General features: G+C 35.2%; 3 protein-coding genes across 4 annotated transcripts; all 3 read right to left on the bottom strand.

Annotated features, from left to right (window-relative positions):
* Positions 1–797: 797 nt before the first annotated feature.
* Positions 798–4963, bottom strand: LOC111808585 (probable mitochondrial import inner membrane translocase subunit TIM21). Its single transcript, XM_023694674.1, has 8 exons — positions 4802–4963; positions 3630–3695; positions 3509–3527; positions 2808–2968; positions 2068–2246; positions 1904–1952; positions 1216–1335; positions 798–1117 (listed from the first exon to the last, which is right to left on the bottom strand). Exons 1-8 carry the CDS (start codon positions 4913–4915, stop codon positions 959–961), a joined length of 867 nt encoding a protein of 288 aa, XP_023550442.1. The 5' UTR covers positions 4916–4963; the 3' UTR covers positions 798–958.
* Positions 4964–5637: 674 nt separating this feature from the next.
* LOC111808566 (phospholipid-transporting ATPase 1-like) lies at positions 5638–11641 on the bottom strand. Of its 2 annotated transcripts, XM_023694648.1 has the most exons (8): positions 10409–11641; positions 9426–10282; positions 9048–9354; positions 7599–8307; positions 7400–7523; positions 6656–6875; positions 6058–6516; positions 5638–5953 (listed from the first exon to the last, which is right to left on the bottom strand). In XM_023694648.1, the coding sequence occupies exons 1-8, from the start codon at positions 11014–11016 to the stop codon at positions 5731–5733; spliced, it is 3507 nt and encodes a 1168-aa protein (XP_023550416.1). In that variant the 5' UTR covers positions 11017–11641; the 3' UTR covers positions 5638–5730. The 2 variants fall into 2 exon arrangements, with proteins under 2 accessions (XP_023550416.1, XP_023550415.1); XM_023694647.1 differs by having other exon boundaries at positions 9426–11641.
* A 3795-nt stretch (positions 11642–15436) lies between these two features.
* On the bottom strand, positions 15437–19866 carry LOC111808573. Its single transcript, XM_023694655.1, has 8 exons — positions 19759–19866; positions 18912–19676; positions 18406–18497; positions 18227–18303; positions 17557–17626; positions 17177–17267; positions 17012–17074; positions 15437–16420 (listed from the first exon to the last, which is right to left on the bottom strand). The coding sequence occupies exons 1-8, from the start codon at positions 19789–19791 to the stop codon at positions 15785–15787; spliced, it is 1827 nt and encodes a 608-aa protein (XP_023550423.1). The 5' UTR covers positions 19792–19866; the 3' UTR covers positions 15437–15784.
* Positions 19867–20468: the final 602 nt, after the last annotated feature.

The following is a 20468-nucleotide window of genomic DNA, read 5'->3' as shown; positions in this document are numbered from 1 at the left end:
GGTTTCCACACCATTATGTTCTCCTCCCCAACCAATGTGGGATATCACAATCCACCACCCCCTGTTGACATTCTTTCTTTTCTCCAATCGATGTGGGATCCCTGCCAAATCCACCCCTCTTTGGGGCCTAGCGTCCTTACTAGCACACCGTCTTGTGTCTACCCCTTTTGGGGAACAAACTTCTCGCTAGCACATAGTCCAGTGTCTGGCTCTGATACCATTTGCAATGGCCCAGATCTACCGCTAGCAGATATTGTCCTCTTTAGGCTTTCCCTTTCGGATTTCCCCTCGAGGCTTTAAAACAAATATGTTAGGGGAAGGTCTCCACACACTTATAAAGATAAAGAGTGTTTTGTTCTCTCCAACCATCACATTATCTAGTTCACATGTCATTGTTCGATTCACCAAAGCCAATCAAACTTGTATGTCTAAAAAAAATAATGGTAATAGTCACACAATTTGTTTTGATTCATTTCCTTGATTTCTGTTTTGGTTCATTTTGGTCGATAACTTTTTCAACTTAAGAAATTTAGTGAATTTAACATCATACTATTTATTATTATTATTATTGGAAAAGGAATATAAGAATGAAAAAGAAATCAAAAGGGTCATTTCTCAAAATACATTGATCAAAAAAGGTATTTGAAGTCAAAATTACAGAGACTAAAGTCGTAAGTAAACCTAAAATCCGATATAGATAACAAGTGCATAACCCCACCCATAGCGAGGTAGACCAAGTGGAAGTAAGTTGAATTAGGTATTATTTATTGGAATAGAACACTCTCTCGCTATGAGTAGGAGGAAATCATAAATAATGAACTTGAAAAAGTTGGCCTAACCAAATTGACAGTTTAAAATGTGGGAAGAGGAAGGAGAAATATTATAAACATGAGATGATGATTCTAAAACTGCGTAGAATTGCATACAAAATATTGAACGAATTGGTTGTGCCCCAAAGTCAGGCAGGCATATAAGATTCTAGGATCAATTGAACTGGAGGAGAAGATTTCACCTCCACAATCAAGTATGTGAACTTCCACTGCTTCTCCACTTGATCCTTGAACATCTCAGTATAAACTTTCCCACCTCCATGGGGCCCACGGATATAAAAATTCACCTGTACAAAATTTTATTTGCTAATTTCTAATGAGAAGGGGAAATTGTTTTTACCACAACAGGAAAAACTTATCACAATTTAAGTCATGAATTATCTACCTCTACTCGCTCGACACCATCTTCATCGGTCCATACCCTGTTAGGGATACGTTGTCGAGCAGCCCGATTTCTAGTTTCTTGGCCATAGCCAGTTATAGGGGAACCAATCCTTACCTTAACCTGACAGAATAGAAAAACCAATCTATTAAAACATTTGAACACTGACATAAGTATACCTATCTGTGTCTATATATTATGTTCCTGCATCTCTAAAAGACATGATGTGAAATTCATCTTATTCTGACTCAATTAAGGTGCAAGAAATATTTAAGATGCTGCATAATGGCACATTACTTTTTCAATTCCGAACACGGTGCTGAAAAAACATGAACTATATCAAATCCATAGTAGGTGGAGAAAAGATAGGTCCATCTAAAGAGTACCTCCTTCAATTAAAGTGGAAGAGGTCCTCTATGTGGTTCTCTTGGTTGGTGATTACCTGAGAATCTGCTGTAGTTTGGTTAGTTCCTCTTAGTCACTTGCAGGACTAGTTTTTGTTTTCTTGCTAGGTTCCTAGTTTATCTTTTCCGGCCATTTGGTCTTTTTGCAGATGTAATTGTGCCTTGGTTGCGTTTGTTAAGTTAAATTTGGTGTCTTTGTTCTCATAGACATGTTTGTCTTTAATGGATTTTGTTTCTTTAACACGAACACATACAAAACACAAAAGTTCATGGTTAATTTCACTAACCTGGCTGTCATCTTGAATCCTTTTAAGAGCCTTGTCAAAGATCTTATACCTAAGCAAACAAATTTGCATATCAGAGTCACCAAGTAGAGGAAACCACAAGGTATTTGAATTATGATTCTAAGCAAACGTTTATAACATTAATCTAAATGTAAGTTGATTGTTACTCTTTTGGTTGAAATATAAGCTCCTTAAAAACTGCATATCCGGCAGCTGCAGCAACTCCAAGCCCTGCAAGGATGATAAAACTGTAGGAAGCTCCCTCTGCAAATGTAACAGGCTTCTCTGGTATATTATATGTTGGAGCATCAAATGGATCCTCCACTGTTGATATTTCTTTTTTGCTCTGATAACAAAATCAAGGGAAAATTCAGGTTTATGAACTCCTCAGTGATCAATAACTAGTTGTGACATCACCAGGCGAACACCGATAAATTAGAATGCATGCAAGAAATTAATAAAAGGCATGTATGGCAACACTCAGTTAAGTCGGATTCAATTTTTACCAACATCCCAATGAGACGCATGCCTAGTTGAAGTTAATTTTGGTAACGTACAATGCAATTATTCAGATAAAAAAGAAACCAAACAATTACTTGACTTCTTTTCACTCATATATTAGTAAACATTACAGAAATTCACTCAATAATGTTTAACAATAACTTAAATTTTCATTGCATATTCTAATTATCCCCATGACCTTGCTTTATTAGATCTAAGATTTATAAGAGATGATCATTTTTTCTCAGATGACACGGCTAGTCAGTCATCTTCATGATCATTTGACGATACATATATTTGAGACACCCGCATCTAGACCCAGTCGAAGAGGCTTCCTCAGAAATTGAACCCAGAGAAACCCAGAGCTCCCTTTCAATGGTAAACAAACTCAAATTTGAACACAAACCTGAGATGAGCTTTGTCCACGTTGCTCTGAAGATTTTGATGACATAAATCTAGCAAAGCACGGCACTCCAGCTGTTGTATCACATCTACTGGTGACAACTAATGTTGAAAAGTTGACACCAGATCCCCGTGCATCCTGCCGTCTAGATAAAACAGCCATACCTACACAAGAATGTAATATGGAAAGGTTAACTGCAAGAAATGGACGTCCAACAGCCACCGTCCCAAGCGAGAGAGACCAATGATTGGGTTACTAGTAGACTAATTGCTGAAAGCATCAAGCCCCTAGAAACTCATTTTTCGCATGGTAATCAATAACAATATTAGACAATTTGAAAATTCCTTTGTACTCCTTCAAGTAATTGTCACATATGGGGCATAATAGCATCATATAAGATATACAAGAACCAGATCAAATGTGTCAAACCCACTATAAGATATGTGAACCTTGAACTAAAAAAATAATAGATCTCTCGGGGGAAGCTTTGAGCGAGTTATGAACCACTATCCAGAAGCAATTTGGAAGGATACAGCTTTAATTAACTCTAGTTACACAAGTAATCATTCAATCATCCACACAAATTTAAAAACTTCTCATTTTGCAAACTCACCCCCACCCCTGCAGGGGAAATAACTAAACAAAAAAAAAAAAACATGGCAGAATAAACATGTTCAAGAATAATAAATGTAAATAAAACCAACCATTAGCTCCAAGTGCAGCCTGCAAATTTGATGAATAATAAAATCAGGCATCCATGATTCAATGAATGCTAAAAGAAACAATAACTAAAAATCAGCATCCAACATGAAAGACTTATTGCACCTTAGGACTATCGCACACGTACCCAACAGATTGCTCGGCAATGCCGGGCTTCAGTTCACCAAGCAGCTGCACCAATTAAAAAGATAATAATAAACAAAAATAATAATAATTCTATGGTGTCGAACTGAAAGCTTGTGAAGGGTTTTTTAGTTTGTATGATCTCATTTGTACACAAAACCTTAAAAAAAAAAAAAAAGCTGCCGAAAAGAACGCTGCACATTTTTCTTTTTTGAAGGAGAAGAAACACCTTACCTTATTTTTTTAGTTATTAGGATATTTGTCTTTCCAAAGAACCTCGACAAGCATCTTAGGAAGAAACAAGAGCTGGAGTGTGATGTCCCACATTGGTTGGGGAGGAAAACAAAACACCATTTATAAGGGTATGGAAACATTCCCCGCGTTTTAAAGCCTTGAGGGAAAGCCTAAAGAGGACAATATCTGCTAGCGGTGGAATTGGGCCGTTGCATGGAGTGAGCTGACTAAAACGGGATTTATATCACACTCTTAAGTTCATTCTAAAGTTAAAATTCCAAAGTCATTGTGTTGATCAGAACACTGTCCTACAGAAGGAAAAAAAAAAGAAAAGAATAAAAAAACTCCCTAATTAGCACATACAGATAAGGCAAACGGTTTCTATATTGAACTTGAAATTGAGAGAAAGAAGAAGCATATTGATCACTTCACTACAAGAGGCCAAAAATGACGCATATATTTGCATATGATCCGATGCCATTATCTGCAGACAAGTTCTTTTCTACTTTTCTTTCAAGGAACTAAATATTATATACTGTAACATTCAAGGGAGTCCATTTTGATTATTAGATTGTTCTTTGATTCTTTTTGCTTTGAAAAAAAAAATTAAAAAACCCTGTACTCTGTAACACAGCAGAAGTAACCTCCATATCTTACACATTTTCTTTTACACTGATTTCCACATGATTGAAACGACTCGAGACGTCAAATTCGGCATTTTATCATTATGAACAATCAAATTTATACTTAAAAGACCGCAGAAAAAATCACATTAGTATAATGTAATCTTGTGCATCGTAGCTAAATTAAAGTCCCGGCCGAACCAAGAGCGATTGTATTCACTGATCGAGCAAGTACTCGACAGTCAGAAACAGAACTAGTAGAGTAAAACAAAGACCAAAATTGAAATGCAAAGTGACCTGGAGATATTCCTGAACACCGAGACGAGAAAATGACGAGGACTGGTGCCATTGCCGGTGGACGAGAGAAGACCGAAAGACGAACGTGGTAAGCTTCATTAATCCGGTCGCCATTGATTTTCAGAGCTGATGAAGAATTGATCTGTACAGAGAAACCCTAGGAGAGGTGTTAAACCCTGATGAAGCCCTTCATTCGGAGGGGCATTTCGGTCAAAACCCCTGACGGAATTTTGACGGAGTTCCAGAGGGGGACGGCAGTCTAAATTTTTATATATTTATTAAAATAAAATAAAAAAAATCTAAAATTTCATAATTTAATCCTAATTCGGAAAAAGATTATTGCATTTTAGTATCTAAACTTTTAAATATTTACTTTTTTGGTCCATAAATTTTTATGAATATCTATTTTTATCCTTTTGACTTTCTAAAAATGATTGTTTTAGCCCGAAAATTCTCAAAACTGCTAGATCTCTTACCAGATTTCGACAAGAATTGGACGTTTAGGCGAGACTCTTGGGCGGCTGCTCGATTAGTATTGCTTTGACTTCGCCACCGTAAGACCACGTACGGAGGCTGACACCAGCCCAATATCAAAAGGTCAAGGAAATTGGTGACCTAGTGATAGAGGAGCTGATGAGCGATAGTCATCGTAATTCCAACTTAGATAAAGCCTTTTTTAGGTTGGGTTGTTAGATACGGGATCCTCATAGTAGGCTCTACCAACATCCAGCCTCGAGAGGGCAAACGACATTATGGGCTACCCTAAATAAACGAACAAAAAAATAATAATAATAAAATTAAATTATTTTTTTAAAAAAATTATATTACATTTCCTATCCTTTGGATGGCAACTGGAGAATTATTGTGAAGCAGCCTAAAGAATTGTGGGATTTTTCTTTACATGAAGAGAATTACAAAACTTTAAAGTGTCAAAGTTGTGAAGGATTGCTGAGAACTGGCACCATCTCTGTTTGTACAGCTCCCACCTCGCTTGTCCTTCCAAATTTATCCTCCTCTCTTGCTATCTGGATGTCACATGGCCAGTAACATTGATAAAGGTATTTTACGACAAGACGGGGAAGTAGTGCTACTACGACGATAGATAACAAACATAGCCAAAACGAGGCCGTGCCCGCCACGTGATATATCGCCCTGCCAAAGTTGCATAAGAGTCGTTCACTTAATATCTTATATCATATAGAATGGTCGAAGTTGGAGAATGATTAAACGCTACAAAATAGGATTCTATCACGTACCAGAAACCGGGAAGTGACAATATCGAATCAAGAACAATGACACAAATGACAGTTGCGAGTGTGGATCCCCAGATCACAGCATGGGTGAGAGTATACCATCGAACCACGTCCATTGCCAAGTGCAAGTTGACGACAATGACCGTGGCGAGTAGCCAGAGATCTCCAAGGCCCGAGATGTCGACGGGGGTAGCCCAAAATGCAAAGAGGGGGATGAAGAAAATAGCAATGCTTTGCCACACAGTGTCAACCATTGTTAACCAAAACAACCCAGAGTTGTAGCTCTCCTGTCTATGGCCAGCCCCATATAGTTGAGGGGACCTAAGAAGAGTCCTTCTTCCCAGGTCCTTGTCAAGAATACCAACAACAATAGTGGGCAAACAAGTATAGATTATAGAGTACAGCACACTGCTCCATTGGTTGATCGCCGTCGTCAACGAGTAACCCGTAAAGAGCACGTACCTACACGAACGAATACATGAAAATATCAGAAGTTTGTAATGATCTACAAGAAGTTAAAGTATTAGGAAACTTGTATGTTCTTAGAACTCAAGAACAAAGTTGTACAACTTATAGGACAAATCTTATTCAAGCTACTCACCAAAACAGAACAAGCACAAATACTGCATTTCTGTAGAAGTTGTACAAGATCATGTAGCCCATCCGCTGGTAATTCCAATGTCCATGGACCAATAGAAGAGGAACCAAGAATCGAAATTGCCCCATGGCAAAATCCGACGCCATGACAGCTTGTCGACCCTCTAGACCACTGATGCCGACGCCCACATCTGCCTTTTGGATCATGGAGACGTCATTTGCGCCTACAAAACGATTTAACAAGCACAAATTCTATGACCAAACATTCGAAGAATTTGATACGTGTTGAGAAATATAGGTTTGAAAAGGAGAGAGATTGTGAGATCCCATAGCGGTTGGAGAGGAGAACAAAACGTTTCTTATAAGGGCGTAGAAACTTCTCCCTAACATACACGTTTTAGAACCGTGAGGCTGACGACGATAGGTAACGGGTTAAAGCGGACAATATCTACTAGCGGTGGGCTTGAGCTATTACAAATGGTATCAGAACCAGACACTGGACAGTGTGCCGGAGAGGACACTGGACCCCTAAGGGGGGTTGAATGTGAGATCCCACGTGTGTTGGAGAGGGAAACAAAGCATTTCTTATAAGAGTGTAGAAACCTCTCCCTAACATACGCATTTTAAAATCGTGAGACTAAGAGCGATAGGTAACGAGCTACAACGGGCAATATGTACTACTAGTGGACTTGAGCTGTTACAAAGAAGATAAAAAGGAAAACTAGAAAACAAAGACATTGAGAATTACCATCACCAATGGCAAGTGTCATATCAGAAGTCCTTCTCTTGACGAGAGCAACAATTCCAGCCTTTTGCAATGGGGCGACTCGACAACATAACACAACCGAACAGTTGCAAGCGAGTTGGAAAAGCTGAAACACGAGTGAGTTAAGTAAGGCTTTAAACATTCAAGAGCGTACAGAGTTTGCAGGTTTATACGCATTTACCTGTTCTTCGAGTTTACCGTCGAGAATATGAACGAGTCTGCTGCCATCAATGATCAAAGCAACAGAAGTCCTTACAACTTCAGTACTTCTTTCATTATCCAGTGCAACGCCTGAGGTAGCAGCAAGCTTCTTCGACATGATTATTGCATCTTCTAACCTCCTTTTGCACGATTCTACCGAGTTGTCGTTAATTATAACTTGGGTCATCTTGTTTGTCAAGAGCTTTGAGGAGTAACCTATTGATATGGCAGTTTCTTGCTTGTCTCCAGTCAAAACCCATACTTTAATTCCTGCAGTTCTTAAAGCTTCTATGGCTTCTGGCACACCTTTTTGTAACTTATCTTCAATGCCTGAGGCTCCTAATATCAAGAGATTGTTTTCTATGTTGCTGGCAACCTTGCGAAGCTTAGCAGCCCTGCCAATCAAAGCGGTACTTGCTTCCTCAAACAGCGAGTGCCATTTATCAAAGTCAAAGGAACTGAGTTCTTTCATCCCAATAACCAGTGTTCTGAGACCCTTTGATGAGTATGAATACAGATGAGCTTTAGTCACCTGAATGATATCCATGTTCAGGTTTTCACATGCCACCTTGAACATGGAATTATCAGCACCTTTTACAAATACTTTAAAGGTCATATCTGGACACCCCAATATCACCGACATCCGCTTCCTGTCGCTATCGAACTCGTGTATTCCCAAAACATTATACCTGCAAGCAAATATTAAAGAGATTTAGAAAGAAGCATAAAAAGAGTGGAAGAGGAAAAACTGTGAGATCCCATGACGGTTGGAGAGAGGAACGAAGCATTCTCTATAAGGGTGTGGAAACCTCTCCCCAGTAGACGCGTTTTAAAAACCTATAGGGAAAGCCCAAAGAGGCAATATTTGTTAACGGTGGGCTTGGGATGTTACAAATGGTGTTAGAGACAGACATCGAACGGTGTGTCAGTGAGGGCACTAAGCCCCAAAGGGAGGTGGATTGTGAGATCTCATCCCGGTTGGAGAGAGGAACAAAGCATTCTTTATAAGGGTGTGAAAACCTCTCCCTAGCTGACACGTTTCAAAAACCTTGAAAAGAAAGCCCAAAGAGGACAATATCCGGTAGCGGTGGGCTCGAGATGTAATTAATTGGTATCAGAGACAAACACTAGACGGTGTGTCAGCGAGGAAGTTGGGCCACAAAGGGAGGTGGATTGTGAGATCTCACATCGGTTGGAGAGAGAAACGAAGCATTCTTAATAAGGGTGTGGAAACCTCTCTCTAGCAGACGCATTTTAAAAACTTCGAGAGAAAAGCCAAAGAGGACAATATCTACTAGCAGGTTGGACTGTTACAAAAACGGTGAGCTCTTTGTTCTTCAGAAAAATCACAGGGCAAATAGTTGCGGGATAAAAATCAAGGAGCTTCAATGTTAAAGCATAGAGTAACCAAAGCAAGAGCATGATTTACCTTTGTTTTTCACCATGTATATCAATAACTATATGGCCAGAAGTTCGTTCGATTAGCATAAAACCATATGCTGCTGCAGCATAAACCAATGCCTGTTCATCTGGAGACTCCCCTTGGTAGTCAATCAATTGCACTGAAGGATCACAAGTTTTGGTAATGAGAGGAACAATGGTATTGCAAGCAGCTAATGCAAGGAAGAAATCATGAATATATCTTCCATTCTTAGTGTGCTTTCCACTTTTCGATAACTGTAGAAGCTCAGGATCAGTTTTCACCATCAATTTTGGTCTCAAAACCTTTCCATTCACTGCAACATAAGGGATCAAAAGATAAGCTAGAAGACTTGGATAAAAAAGATAAATCAACAAGACTGCTAACCTCGAACGGAGTATCCGATCTGCTCGTCGAGCGTATCAGTACTTTCACCTCCATAATCGACTCCCCAGATGCTTGCACATCGAAACTCCATCTTATTCTCAGTAAGGGTACCCGTTTTGTCCGAAAACACATACTTTATTTGTCCTAAATCCTCATTTATGTTCAAAGCCCGGCATTGAAATCTCGAATTCGATGTTTCATCATACATTTGCGTGTCTTGAATCATAAAATAAGCCTGACCGACACGAACAAGCTCCATTGAAATGTATAATGAAATGGGGATCATAATCTGAAACACAATGACTGACATGAGGAATACAAAAAACGCCTCCAATCCCCATCCATAGTAATTATAAGTTTCAGGTGGGTCCTTTGAGAAGTCCTTATCTCTGAAAAAAGGCAAAATGTCCAAATCTTCCCTGTTTCTGATGAACCAAACTGCAGCCAAAACACAAACAACAGTACACAAAGCAATGAGAAATAAAGACAGCATAACAATCTCTACATTCATACGAGTCTCGAGTCGGCTTCGTTTCGATGGAGCTCCAGAACTGTTAAGCATGGCTTTCGTCTCACGGCCAGCATAAACCGAAACGCCAACAGCCCAGCTCGTATTCTTGAGCTCACAGCCACGAAGAACTATGTTTGGAGGTCCAAGAGAAAGACGTTTCCCATCGATCTCCATATTAGCCTGAAATCCATAGATATTCCTATTGGGTTTCTCACATTTAATCAACCCAATAATCTTCTCCTTGTCGGGCATTTTCGACATCGTCTCCTGTTTCGCATACCGCGTTTTCAAATTCGATTCCCCATCCAAATTCAGTGTCTGCAAATATGCAACCCCTGTAGAATCACTGGTAGAAAGAAGCACCATGTCACAAGGAATGGTATCATTTGCACTAATCTTAATGATCTCACCAACTCTTATATGCTTCCATTTCTTCATTTGAAACTGACCATCTACTAAAACTGAAGCTAACCTATTGTTCTCAATTTTATCAGAACGATGCCTTCTCCAATCCTCATATGCATCTTTAACAGCAGTAACTAGCAGAACAAAAGCTAAAGGCAAAATGGAGACAGTGCGACCAAAAACGGCAAGCTGGGGAAGTTGATTAAGAACAGCAATAACAAGGAAATAGATATAAGCAATTCTATGAAATTGTTCAAACAGATTCCTGGGCAGAAAAGTGAGAATAGAATACTTGCCGGTGCGAATCGAATTTCTAGCGAATTCAAACGTTTGGTTCGTCTTTTCGGGATCATCGATGTATATTAACCTCGCATCTTCGTCACTGATTTCCTTCTGTGATATGCTCAATGCTTCAGAATCGGCACCTCGAGACCCATGACGAACAGGCCTCGATCCAAAATCACTGGAACCGACTTCACGAATTGAGGACTTCGATTGACTTCGCCGCGAGAATGAGCGATGATCCAGTTCGGTACTCGCCGAGTTCTCATTAGGATTTGGAGTATCCATGGCGAAGAACAATCCAAGTCGGTTCGGCTCTGGTTTCTGCAAATCGTGAGAGATAGTGTTTGGCGTTCTTGGAGATATAATCAATAGCGGTCGCTCTGTCGCCATGATTTAGCAATCAGAGGACTCCGAATTAACACCACAAATTCAATCACCAACGCATTCATGAATTCCCAAACGAGCTACGAAAACACTAAACCAATACAGAAAACGAGAATCCCAAATTCAAATCTCCGATAGAATCTCAAGCATCAACGCATTCACGAAATCCACAGATTGCAAAAACTCCAATCAAACCACAACAACAAAACTCAGAAAAACAACTCGAAATCCCAAGTTCAAAACTCCACCAGAAACTCAATCAAACGCTATAGAACACACGAAACCCAAATCCAAAATCCAACAGAAATGCAGTAACGGAAGTCAAAAGTAGAGTAAAAGCTCGCACTAACACAAAACGTGCTCTCTCGATCAACAGAGAATCACAGAGGAAACAACAGTGAATGTACGAACAAGAACAAGAAATAGGCCAAGTCTGCAGCCAAATGGGCAAATTTCTTGAGCAAAAATGGTAGTTGGCGAAGCGTATAAGAGGGGAAGAAGAGAAGAAGGAAGTATAATAGAAAAAGGTCAAACCCATCTTGGAGTTCTAGAGAGAGAAATGAGGAGAGAGAGAGAGAGAGAGTCTAGTGATAGAAAGAGAATGTGAAAGACGATCGTCGCAAGAAACGGGGCGAAGTCGTAATGGGTGGCGACAGCAAAATAGATCCGCCAAATCAAAAATTAAATAAAAATAAATCAAAAGAAAACAAAACAAAAAAAAAATATATATATATATTTTTTAATTTCTAAGAATTTTCAAAATTATTATTTTTTTAAAAAATATATTTCCCGCGGTGGGCAGATGATTCTAGAAGGACTGCTTCTTATTAAATTTTAAGTTTTAATTAAATTTATTAAAATATAAAGCTTTTTCATTTATTATTAAAAATTATATTTATTAATTCATATTTAATGTCAACAAATATAATCATAATCTTTTACTTTTTAGGCCTTAAAATAGTAGGATGCTATTAAATTTTATCTCACAAACATTTTTTATTTTTATAATTTAATAAAAAAAAAACTTAGCTAATTATAAATTTATCCTAAATGTGACCAAACAAAATCACTAATTAAATTTATAAACTAAAGTCGATAATTTTTATAAATTTAATTATATTAATATTTCGAGCAGAAATTTTATTTAACTCTGAATGAGGTGGAACGGAGAGTAGTGAGAAGAGATTTCTCTCTCTAGAAGGGCATTTTCGTAATTTCTCTCACCTATTATTATCAAAATTAATTGATTGTATATTTATATTTTATATGTAGTTAGTGCTTACTAAATAACTAAATATTTTTTAAATATGAATATTATATTATATTTTTATTTTTTTTTAAATTATGAAATATGTTTTAAATGTTTTTAATGGTCTTGTGGAAAAAATTCTCGAGATCGTTGTCTCAACTCTCGTACAAATAGATAAGAAATTGATGTATTATGCGAGAATTATGCGAGAATTATCGACTTTTGATACGATAATTGATGTATTATGTAACACACTCCATTTAAATTATAAAAATAATATAAAATTGAGGAAAAAAAAATCTCGAGAATCCTTGTCTATACCTCCAAAAATAAATAATGAATTTAGTTACGTGATTATGTGAGAGTAATAGTGGGGATAAGGAAGATTTTCTTTTCTCTGCCCGACATTACCATGCGAGAGTAGAACATTAAATTATCGACTTTTCATATTATAATTGAAGTCTTATCTAACACGCTCCGTTTAAATTATAAAAATAATATAAAATATGTTTTACATTCTTTAATAGTTTTGTGGGAAAAGTTCTCGGGAATCTTTATCGCAGTCCTCGCAAAAATAAACGAAAAATTTAGTCGTGGATATCACTACACAAGAGTGATACCGGGATGAGGAAGACTTTTCCGTCTCCGTCCCATTCCATAAAGGTCACAACGAAAATGAAATATCAAATTATCTACTTTTCAGATAATTAATATCAATTAAAATTATAAAAAGAAAATAAATAATAAATAAATGGTCATGTATATCGTTTCAACCCCTATATAACTGCTCCACCTCTGTTTTTTTTTTTTTTTTTTTTTTTTTNATAATTATTACACGTTAATGAATATTTAATAATTTCTAATTAAATATTATAATTTGAATTTTAATAATTTAAATAATTTTTTTAACATAATTTGTGTTATTTGTATCGATTTGTTAGTTGATTAAATTTTTATTATTATCTTAAAACTTACGTGAATCAATTTTTTATTTTTATAATAATGATTTGATAATTATTTTTAAATTATTTAAAAATATATAATCAAATAATAATTAACCGAACAATAATAATAATATCATTCTCGTTTATATTTTAATATTTATTCAATCCAATAATATGTCGAGGTTGATAAAGAGTAGTTGGCAATTAAAATATAATAGTTAAATTATTCTCTCACCTCAAATATTTGACTTTTCACGTCACATTTTTCAACTTTCGAGGAATTAGTAAATTTTATTTATACAAAAATGTGACATAATTAATCATTCAATAAATTTGAACTACTATTTTTAAATTTAATAATAAAAATAATTTAATTCATATAAATATAAAAAAAAATGGTAAAAAATAAATAAATAAAAGAAAAATATATATACAGTGCATGTCTATATTAGTTATGTGTTATATCATTTATTAATTATCGTTAGTAACATTTCTACGTCACTTATTAATTGTCAATAGCATAGAGTTTTTTTTTTTTTTTTTTTTTTTTTTTTTTTTTTTTTTTTTTTTTTTTTTTTTTNGGTTGAATTATGATTTAATCGATGCAAATATTTTAATAAACTAATTGAAACTTGATTTAAAAATATATATATTAATAAAACAAGCATAAATATATTATACAAAAATAAATAAATAAATATAGATATTATAGGTTAAATTATGAATTTAGTACCTACCAGTTTTAAAAGGTAATTTTCAAATTGAATTTGAATGGTAAATTTTAATTTAATATTTAAAAATAAATAATTATTAAAAAAAATAACTCGAACCAACTTAACTTAATATTGTATGCAAATAATTAATTCGATCTAAAAATGTCTAAACTTGAACTGACTCAACCCATTATTTTTAAAGAAGTAAACATATTTATTTATATACGTATCAACTTAACCTAATATTTTAGGTACATATCAAATAATTTAAAAAAAAAATAATTTGATCCATTTAATATTAATTTAGTTTTGGTAAATTATTTATTATCGAACAAAATCATATGTTTGAATTATTTTCCTACCTAACCTATCTAATGTAAAGGAACCTACAAAAAAAAGAAAATAGAAGACTAATTTTTTTTCCACCCTTTATTACATTATTATTTAATTTTTAATAACGGTTTTAAAAATAAAAATTTGATGGTTATTTCAAGATAATTTAGATTAAATATTAAATTAGATTAAATAAAACTTTAATATTCTTCTTCATATATTTTTAATTAAAAATATTTTAAGACCGTTATTTTAGGTGGGAGTTGACTTTGACTAGATGAATTTGTTATTAGATCTAACTATTTAAATAATTTAGATACATGTTTTTCAAATTAGATATAAAATAGAAATATATCTTTAATGAAATAAAATAAAATTAGACCTAAAATATTTATTTTTGAAAGTTCAATAACTAAAATAATAAAAATGTTAGTATCAAATTAAAATTTCTCAAATTTTAAAATATTTATTTTAACTTTGTAATTATTTTTATACTTATCATTTATTAAATATTAATTTGTTACCACCATTTTCATTTATGAACCACATGGGTTGTACTTTGATAATAATAAATTTGAGATCAAAATAATAATATTTTATAATAAATTTGATATCAAAATAATAATATTTTATTTATCATTAAAATATATATATTGACGTTTTGAGTGTGATGTATGTGAAATTTTATGTACTATAATATATTGACTTGACTCAATAAAACTTCATATTAACGTTTTGAGTGTGATGACAACGACAATGCAATGAGTGATGTTATTAGAGAAAATGGTGATGGATGTTGATGATAGGCAATGGCCATGGTGAGCCGTGCTCGTCGGCGAGAGCCAGGGTGGAAGTGAAGGGAGAGAAACTTGAAAAACGTAAGTTGATGGTATATTTTGATCGGGTTCATGTACTATGGAAATTTGAGAGAATTCCTAATAAAAAATTCAAATACTTTTTTGTTTCGTATAAGAATTGATTTGAGGTGTTTCATTAAAAAAAAATGACGATTTGGACTTCGGCTCACCATGAGGTGTTTCATTGAACATAGTTCACTTCGGCTCAAAACCGACACCATACAAAAAAGACAATCATATATGCTACTCTACTCGTACTCCCAACCCATCTTTTTTAAGATCTATAAAATTAGAAGACAGATTTGGACGGATTACTTCTCTTCTAACAAATAAGGTAAAAGGTTCGAATCTTCCTACTTTTCGGTAAACCAAACAGCAGAACAAACACACAATTAGATTATATACAGAACGACAAGAAACAAACATAAACACAGACATTAGATCAATAGAGATTACTTAACTCTCTAAACTAAACAACTTCGGATGTAATAACTCGAAAGACCAAATCAAAATGACACTTTTGGGGTACTTCTTTCCATTGAGCATCCCCAAGAAAAGAGAATGCTTTCATTGATTTAATAGATACAAGCTTTTACCTATCTTCAAAGCCTGCACCAAAACAAGAATTCTTTTCATAGTACTCCAAATGAAACCAGAGCGCACAATAGAGGCCCGACATTAATCGATAATTTCACCTTCTTCCTCTTCGAGTATCGGTATTCCATCTCCTTTGAACTTCTCATCGTTATCGCTATTGTCATCGTCGCTTTCGTTATCGCTGGCAATGCCATGACTACCAGTGTTTTCAACCATTGAACTGTTGGTCTCTTGGAGATTGAAGCTCCCAGTAGATAGAGACTTCTCATCAACCACCTTGATCTCACTTCCACTCTCTTTGACAATGACTGAAGGAAAGTTCAAGGGTTTATTGGGCCATTCATTGAAGAAAGAATTCATCACCATGAATCTCAAAGCTTGTAACATATGGCTCTTGTCTCTCTTAACATCTGCTCTCAACAGCTTCTGGTATAATGTTGGCTCTCTCTTCTTTAATGGTGACTTGTTTGATAAATGCTTATCGGGTTTTTCTTTCTTTCTCGAACGGTTCTTTTTCTCAGGTCTTCGCCTCTTGTTGAACCTGTTTCGAGCTTTTTCTTTCCCTGTTGAGGCTCCTTCTGCTTCCTCTCCCATTGTCGATAGATCTCCGTGTCGTTTATTATCGTCACATTTCTCTGAATATGAAAGGTATTCTTGTGGTATTTCTGCTACTTCCACTCCTAATTCAGCCTGCTTTGCTAAAATCTCTTTTAGTTCCTGCAAACATTTTTTTCACCCTACTTAGTCGTGAATATTCTAGCGTCGGTTGCCTAATCATGTTCACATTTTTACGACACAAGTATATATAGCCACCGTGTGAATCATGTTACCATTTTGTCGTTGTGTTAAGCCACTCGACGTCTTCTGCAACCATCTCTTTCTAAACTTAGAAAACTGTTCTCTATATTCAAAATCTATAACTCTTTTGGGGTAAGAAACTGCGTTTTCTTGAGAAAGATGAAAGAACAGAACACAAGCTCCAACAAAAAGGAAGTCCAATCCTAACTATAAAAGATAACTTCAATCCAGCAGAACAAAATCGAGATCACGATTGCAAAACGGTCCAACGACCGACATCGACAAGGAGTATTAAACATAGCCACCTCCGAAACCTCCTGCTCGATGTCTCTACATTCCAAAAGATACTAATGTTCCTTTCAATCCAAAAACTACATTTCTTAAACAGAACCAGCTTCTAAAATGGATATTTATATCTATAAGGAAAGATTGTGCCAACTCACTGGCTTTTAAAAGAGAGAACAAAAGAGGAGAAAGGACGAAAAGGAAAGGGAAACGTGAGATACGTACTTGTCGCAAAAGCTGAGCCTCCTTATCAACCACTGTGCAGTCGGATTGCTTTTCGGTGAGTTTCTGGAGGAACGTAAATTATCAGCACATTGGTAACTTGATTAAACATAAGATTGGACGCACACTAGACCGTAACTTGCAGCGAGATAGGGAAGTAAGTCAAACCTTCTGTATGTTGGTTGATGACGGGAAATTCTTCCGGCGTGCTTCACGCCATTGCAGGATTTCTTGATCCGTATAGACCAAAGAAAGAGATCTTGAGAAAAATATAAACTGAATATGAGAAAGGGAGCTACAACAGATGAGTTTTAACTTAACAAGAACAGATTGCAACTTTCAGAACACAAAATAAGTACTTGAAGACTACTTTTCTTAGTTTTCAAAACTTGGTTTGGTTTTTTAAAACATTGGTAGAAAAAACTTGATAACAAAACCTAGAAACTTATGGGTGGAAGCGGTATTTATAAGCTTAATTTTCGAAAATCAAATTGTCAACAAATGGGGCCTTAATATGAAACATTAACACAAGAAAAAGAAAGTATCACCTCTTCTGGTCTTTCACATGTTCTGTGGAGTTAGCACCACCAAATTTGTTCCTCCTCTCATTGTGAAAACCTGTATACACTCTCTATTAATCATGCTTCGTAAATGACGAGAAACAAACCATAGTAAATCACAGGACAGAAAGTTCTATCTGCACCATAATCATCAATTCTCTGCCTAAAGTAGAGACATATTTGAGGGGAAAATTTAAAATAAAAAGAAGAAGAAGAAGGCCTAAATTTAGGATAGATTCTGAATCTATATTTGATCCCAAGTAAAGTTAAAAAAAAAAAAATAAGATTTTCGAGCAGCCCTGACGTAGAATACAGACTCTAAAACTTCAAAAAAAAAAAAAAAAAAAAAAAAAAAAAAAAAAAAAAAAAAAAAAAAAAAAAAAAAAAAAANAAAAAAAATAATGAACAGTCATATTTCAGCAAGCTAAAAAACAATGGTCAATTAGAAAACGAAGTTAAATAGGTCGTAGTAATCAAATCTCTACATCAGAAAATTTCAAGAACCAATTGAAGCCAAAAATTCTACATCCATAGTCTTTTCTTCCTATTTATTCCTTTCATTTTTATATAATCCTTTGTATGTATGTGATCATCTCCATCCCTCAAAGAGGGTATAGAATTAAACTTTGCAATAATCTGCGTGAATGAAACCACAAACCTTTTCCTTTCGGTCCGCCAGGAACCCCAAACTTTTTCTTTTCATTTTTCATATGATGAGCTTGATGCTTCTGAAATCTACAATATATGAGTTGGTTGAGAAAAACAGGCCCTCGAATTGAACTCTTTTAAGTTAAATAACGAGAGAGAAAAAGATTGAACAATTGGCATAGTATATACCCTTTGTTTGAGTTCCTCGTGAAATTCCTGTGAGCTAAATTATTTGAGAAGGAATTTGATCCATTTCCACCATCACTTATTGAAGAATTCCCCTGTAATAATCAACAACAATTAGACAATTGATCAAATAATGATCTTTAAACCTTGGGAATAATCTTTTGACAAATGAACTATTTCTAGAACACTGATCATAGAGAAAAGAAAAACTAAATACAAATATATAAACGGATGCATTTATAAACTAAGTATTCCTTTTCAAAAACTACTAGGAAATAGAAAAGAAAAACGAAAGGCATCTCGATTTGAGTTAATTACAATGGAAAACGTGGACATTTTGAAGTCAAGAGAATCGATAGGTTCTCAGGAACTCGTGCAAATATTAGGACTAAACTATCTCTTAAACTTCATACCATCTTTCACACTCTCTGGCTGAGAAATTTTCCACATTCAATCAAATACACAACAATCCAAGTAAGGTATTTTTGTATAGGATAATGAACAATAACCTGTGAACCAACGAAAGCAGGTGACTGCAGGTTCCTGGCTTGTTGTGGTTGCGTCGGAGAGTTAAACGGCATAGTCGAGTTCCCTTGCAACGGTGGAGCCGAACCCGGCAATTGATTTGATCCAGCACCACCCATTGCTTGTGGAATGAAGTTTTGGGGATTTTGGTTAACAGGGTGCATTGCCTGATTGACACCAAAAGGCTGAATTGTAGAGAGGGCAGGATTCTGAAAAGGCATTGGAACAGCTTGTTGATTTGGAGCACCATATGAAGCATGAGAAGGAACTTGCGACGACATATTCAACATCTGTCCAGGAATTACATGTTGATTCATATTTTGAAACGGCAAACAGAACTGCCCATTAGATAATCCCATATTCTGAGTCAATTGCTGAACCAAATTGGGCATATTCTGCCCAAAAAACTGCGCTAGAGGCAAACACGAGTTCATATTCATCTGATTCACATTCGGCACCATATTGAACTGCCCCTGAGCCGGAAAATTAGCAGCAGAATTTGCAAATCCCATATGTCCGGGAGCAAACGGGGAAGCACCAAGTGGATTATTAGGCAACGCCATGAGAGGGTTTTGCAAATTCATCATTAATCCTGGTTGAAACATGGGAGGCGGCATGTTTGGAACAGGATTTCCATGGAGATTGTTCAAGTGAGCGTTGGGATTGCAGAAAGGAGCCTGGTTTTGGGGTTGAATTTGAATGGGATTTTGAAGCCCATTGGCGGAATTCGCGAGAGATGAATTGGGTAACTATTGATTGAAAAGATGAACGAATTAAAACGAGTGGATAAGAGAAATTGATCGAAAAAAAACATCGAATAATCCGAATTACCTGTTGTGAAGAAGCCGCTGGAGGACGAAACATCTTCACGGCATCAAAAATCGAAAGGAGAGTTTTCGTTTAGAGCGAAGAGATAAACAAGAGTGTGTTCATAGTGGGAAAAGGGTTTATAGGGTTTAAGACCTGCCGCGAATCGCAGGTCAAAGGCGGTCAACAAAAACATTTTCATTAAAAAAAAATTAAAAATAATTAACATTATATACTTTCTCTTGATATATATATATATATATCTTCTAAAAAAATAATTTAAATTTTATTTTTTTATTATTGTTATTAAAATTATTTGTATTTTTTTTTAAATATCTCATTAATATCCATAAATTCATTAATACATTTAAATATTTTTAAAATTTCAACAAATATTTTTATCTTTAATTCATCGACTTTCAAAAAAAAAAAAAACCATTAATATATATATATATTTTTTTTTAAATATTACCAAACGTTTCTGTTGTTCTATAGACGTGTCTATTTAATAGGGTATCTAACAAATGTCGAGACTTTATACCATTAGTGCCTACCACATATCTATGGAACGAGCGTCACATGCCTTATATATGTCCAATGAGTATTAAAGTTTCAGAGTGTATGACACGCATTCGACATTGACCTCAAATTATCATTAAAATAAAAGGATGTACGTGAGATTTGTGTTTATAAATTTGATTTTAAATCATTAAAAATCAAATATTATTAAATAG

This window comes from Cucurbita pepo, chromosome LG13 (assembly GCF_002806865.2).
Source record: "Cucurbita pepo subsp. pepo cultivar mu-cu-16 chromosome LG13, ASM280686v2, whole genome shotgun sequence".
Classification (NCBI taxonomy): Eukaryota; Viridiplantae; Streptophyta; class Magnoliopsida; order Cucurbitales; family Cucurbitaceae; genus Cucurbita; species Cucurbita pepo.
Note: the sequence above shows the minus strand (reverse complement) of the source record. Positions and strands in the feature narration are given on the sequence as shown.

What these genes read in the sequence shown, in the direction of transcription:
- LOC111808573 (XM_023694655.1), bottom strand. Translation starts at nt 19,791, where the DNA reads ATGTTTCGTCCTCCAGCGGCTTCTTCACAACAG. An exon ending in CAGCGGCTTCTTCACAACAG is followed by an intron (nt 19,677 to 19,758) that starts GTAATTCGGATT and finishes TTCAATCAATAG; the next exon opens with TTACCCAATTCATCTCTCGC. An exon ending in CATGTGAAAGACCAGAAGAG is followed by an intron (nt 17,268 to 17,556) that starts GTGATACTTTCT and finishes ATTTTTCTCAAG; the next exon opens with ATCTCTTTCTTTGGTCTATA.
- LOC111808566 (XM_023694647.1), bottom strand. Translation starts at nt 11,016, where the DNA reads ATGGCGACAGAGCGACCGCTATTGATTATATCTCCAAGAACGCCAAAC. An exon ending in GATCGGATACTCCGTTCGAG is followed by an intron (nt 9,355 to 9,425) that starts GTTAGCAGTCTT and finishes CTTATGTTGCAG; the next exon opens with TGAATGGAAAGGTTTTGAGA. An exon ending in ATACATGGTGAAAAACAAAG is followed by an intron (nt 8,308 to 9,047) that starts GTAAATCATGCT and finishes ATTTGCTTGCAG; the next exon opens with GTATAATGTTTTGGGAATAC.
- LOC111808585 (XM_023694674.1), bottom strand. Translation starts at nt 4,915, where the DNA reads ATGGCGACCGGATTAATGAAGCTTACCACGTTCGTCTTTCGGTCTTCT. An exon ending in GTGTTCAGGAATATCTCCAG is followed by an intron (nt 3,696 to 4,801) that starts GTCACTTTGCAT and finishes TAATTGGTGCAG; the next exon opens with CTGCTTGGTGAACTGAAGCC. An exon ending in GTGGACAAAGCTCATCTCAG is followed by an intron (nt 2,247 to 2,807) that starts GTTTGTGTTCAA and finishes TTTTGTTATCAG; the next exon opens with AGCAAAAAAGAAATATCAAC.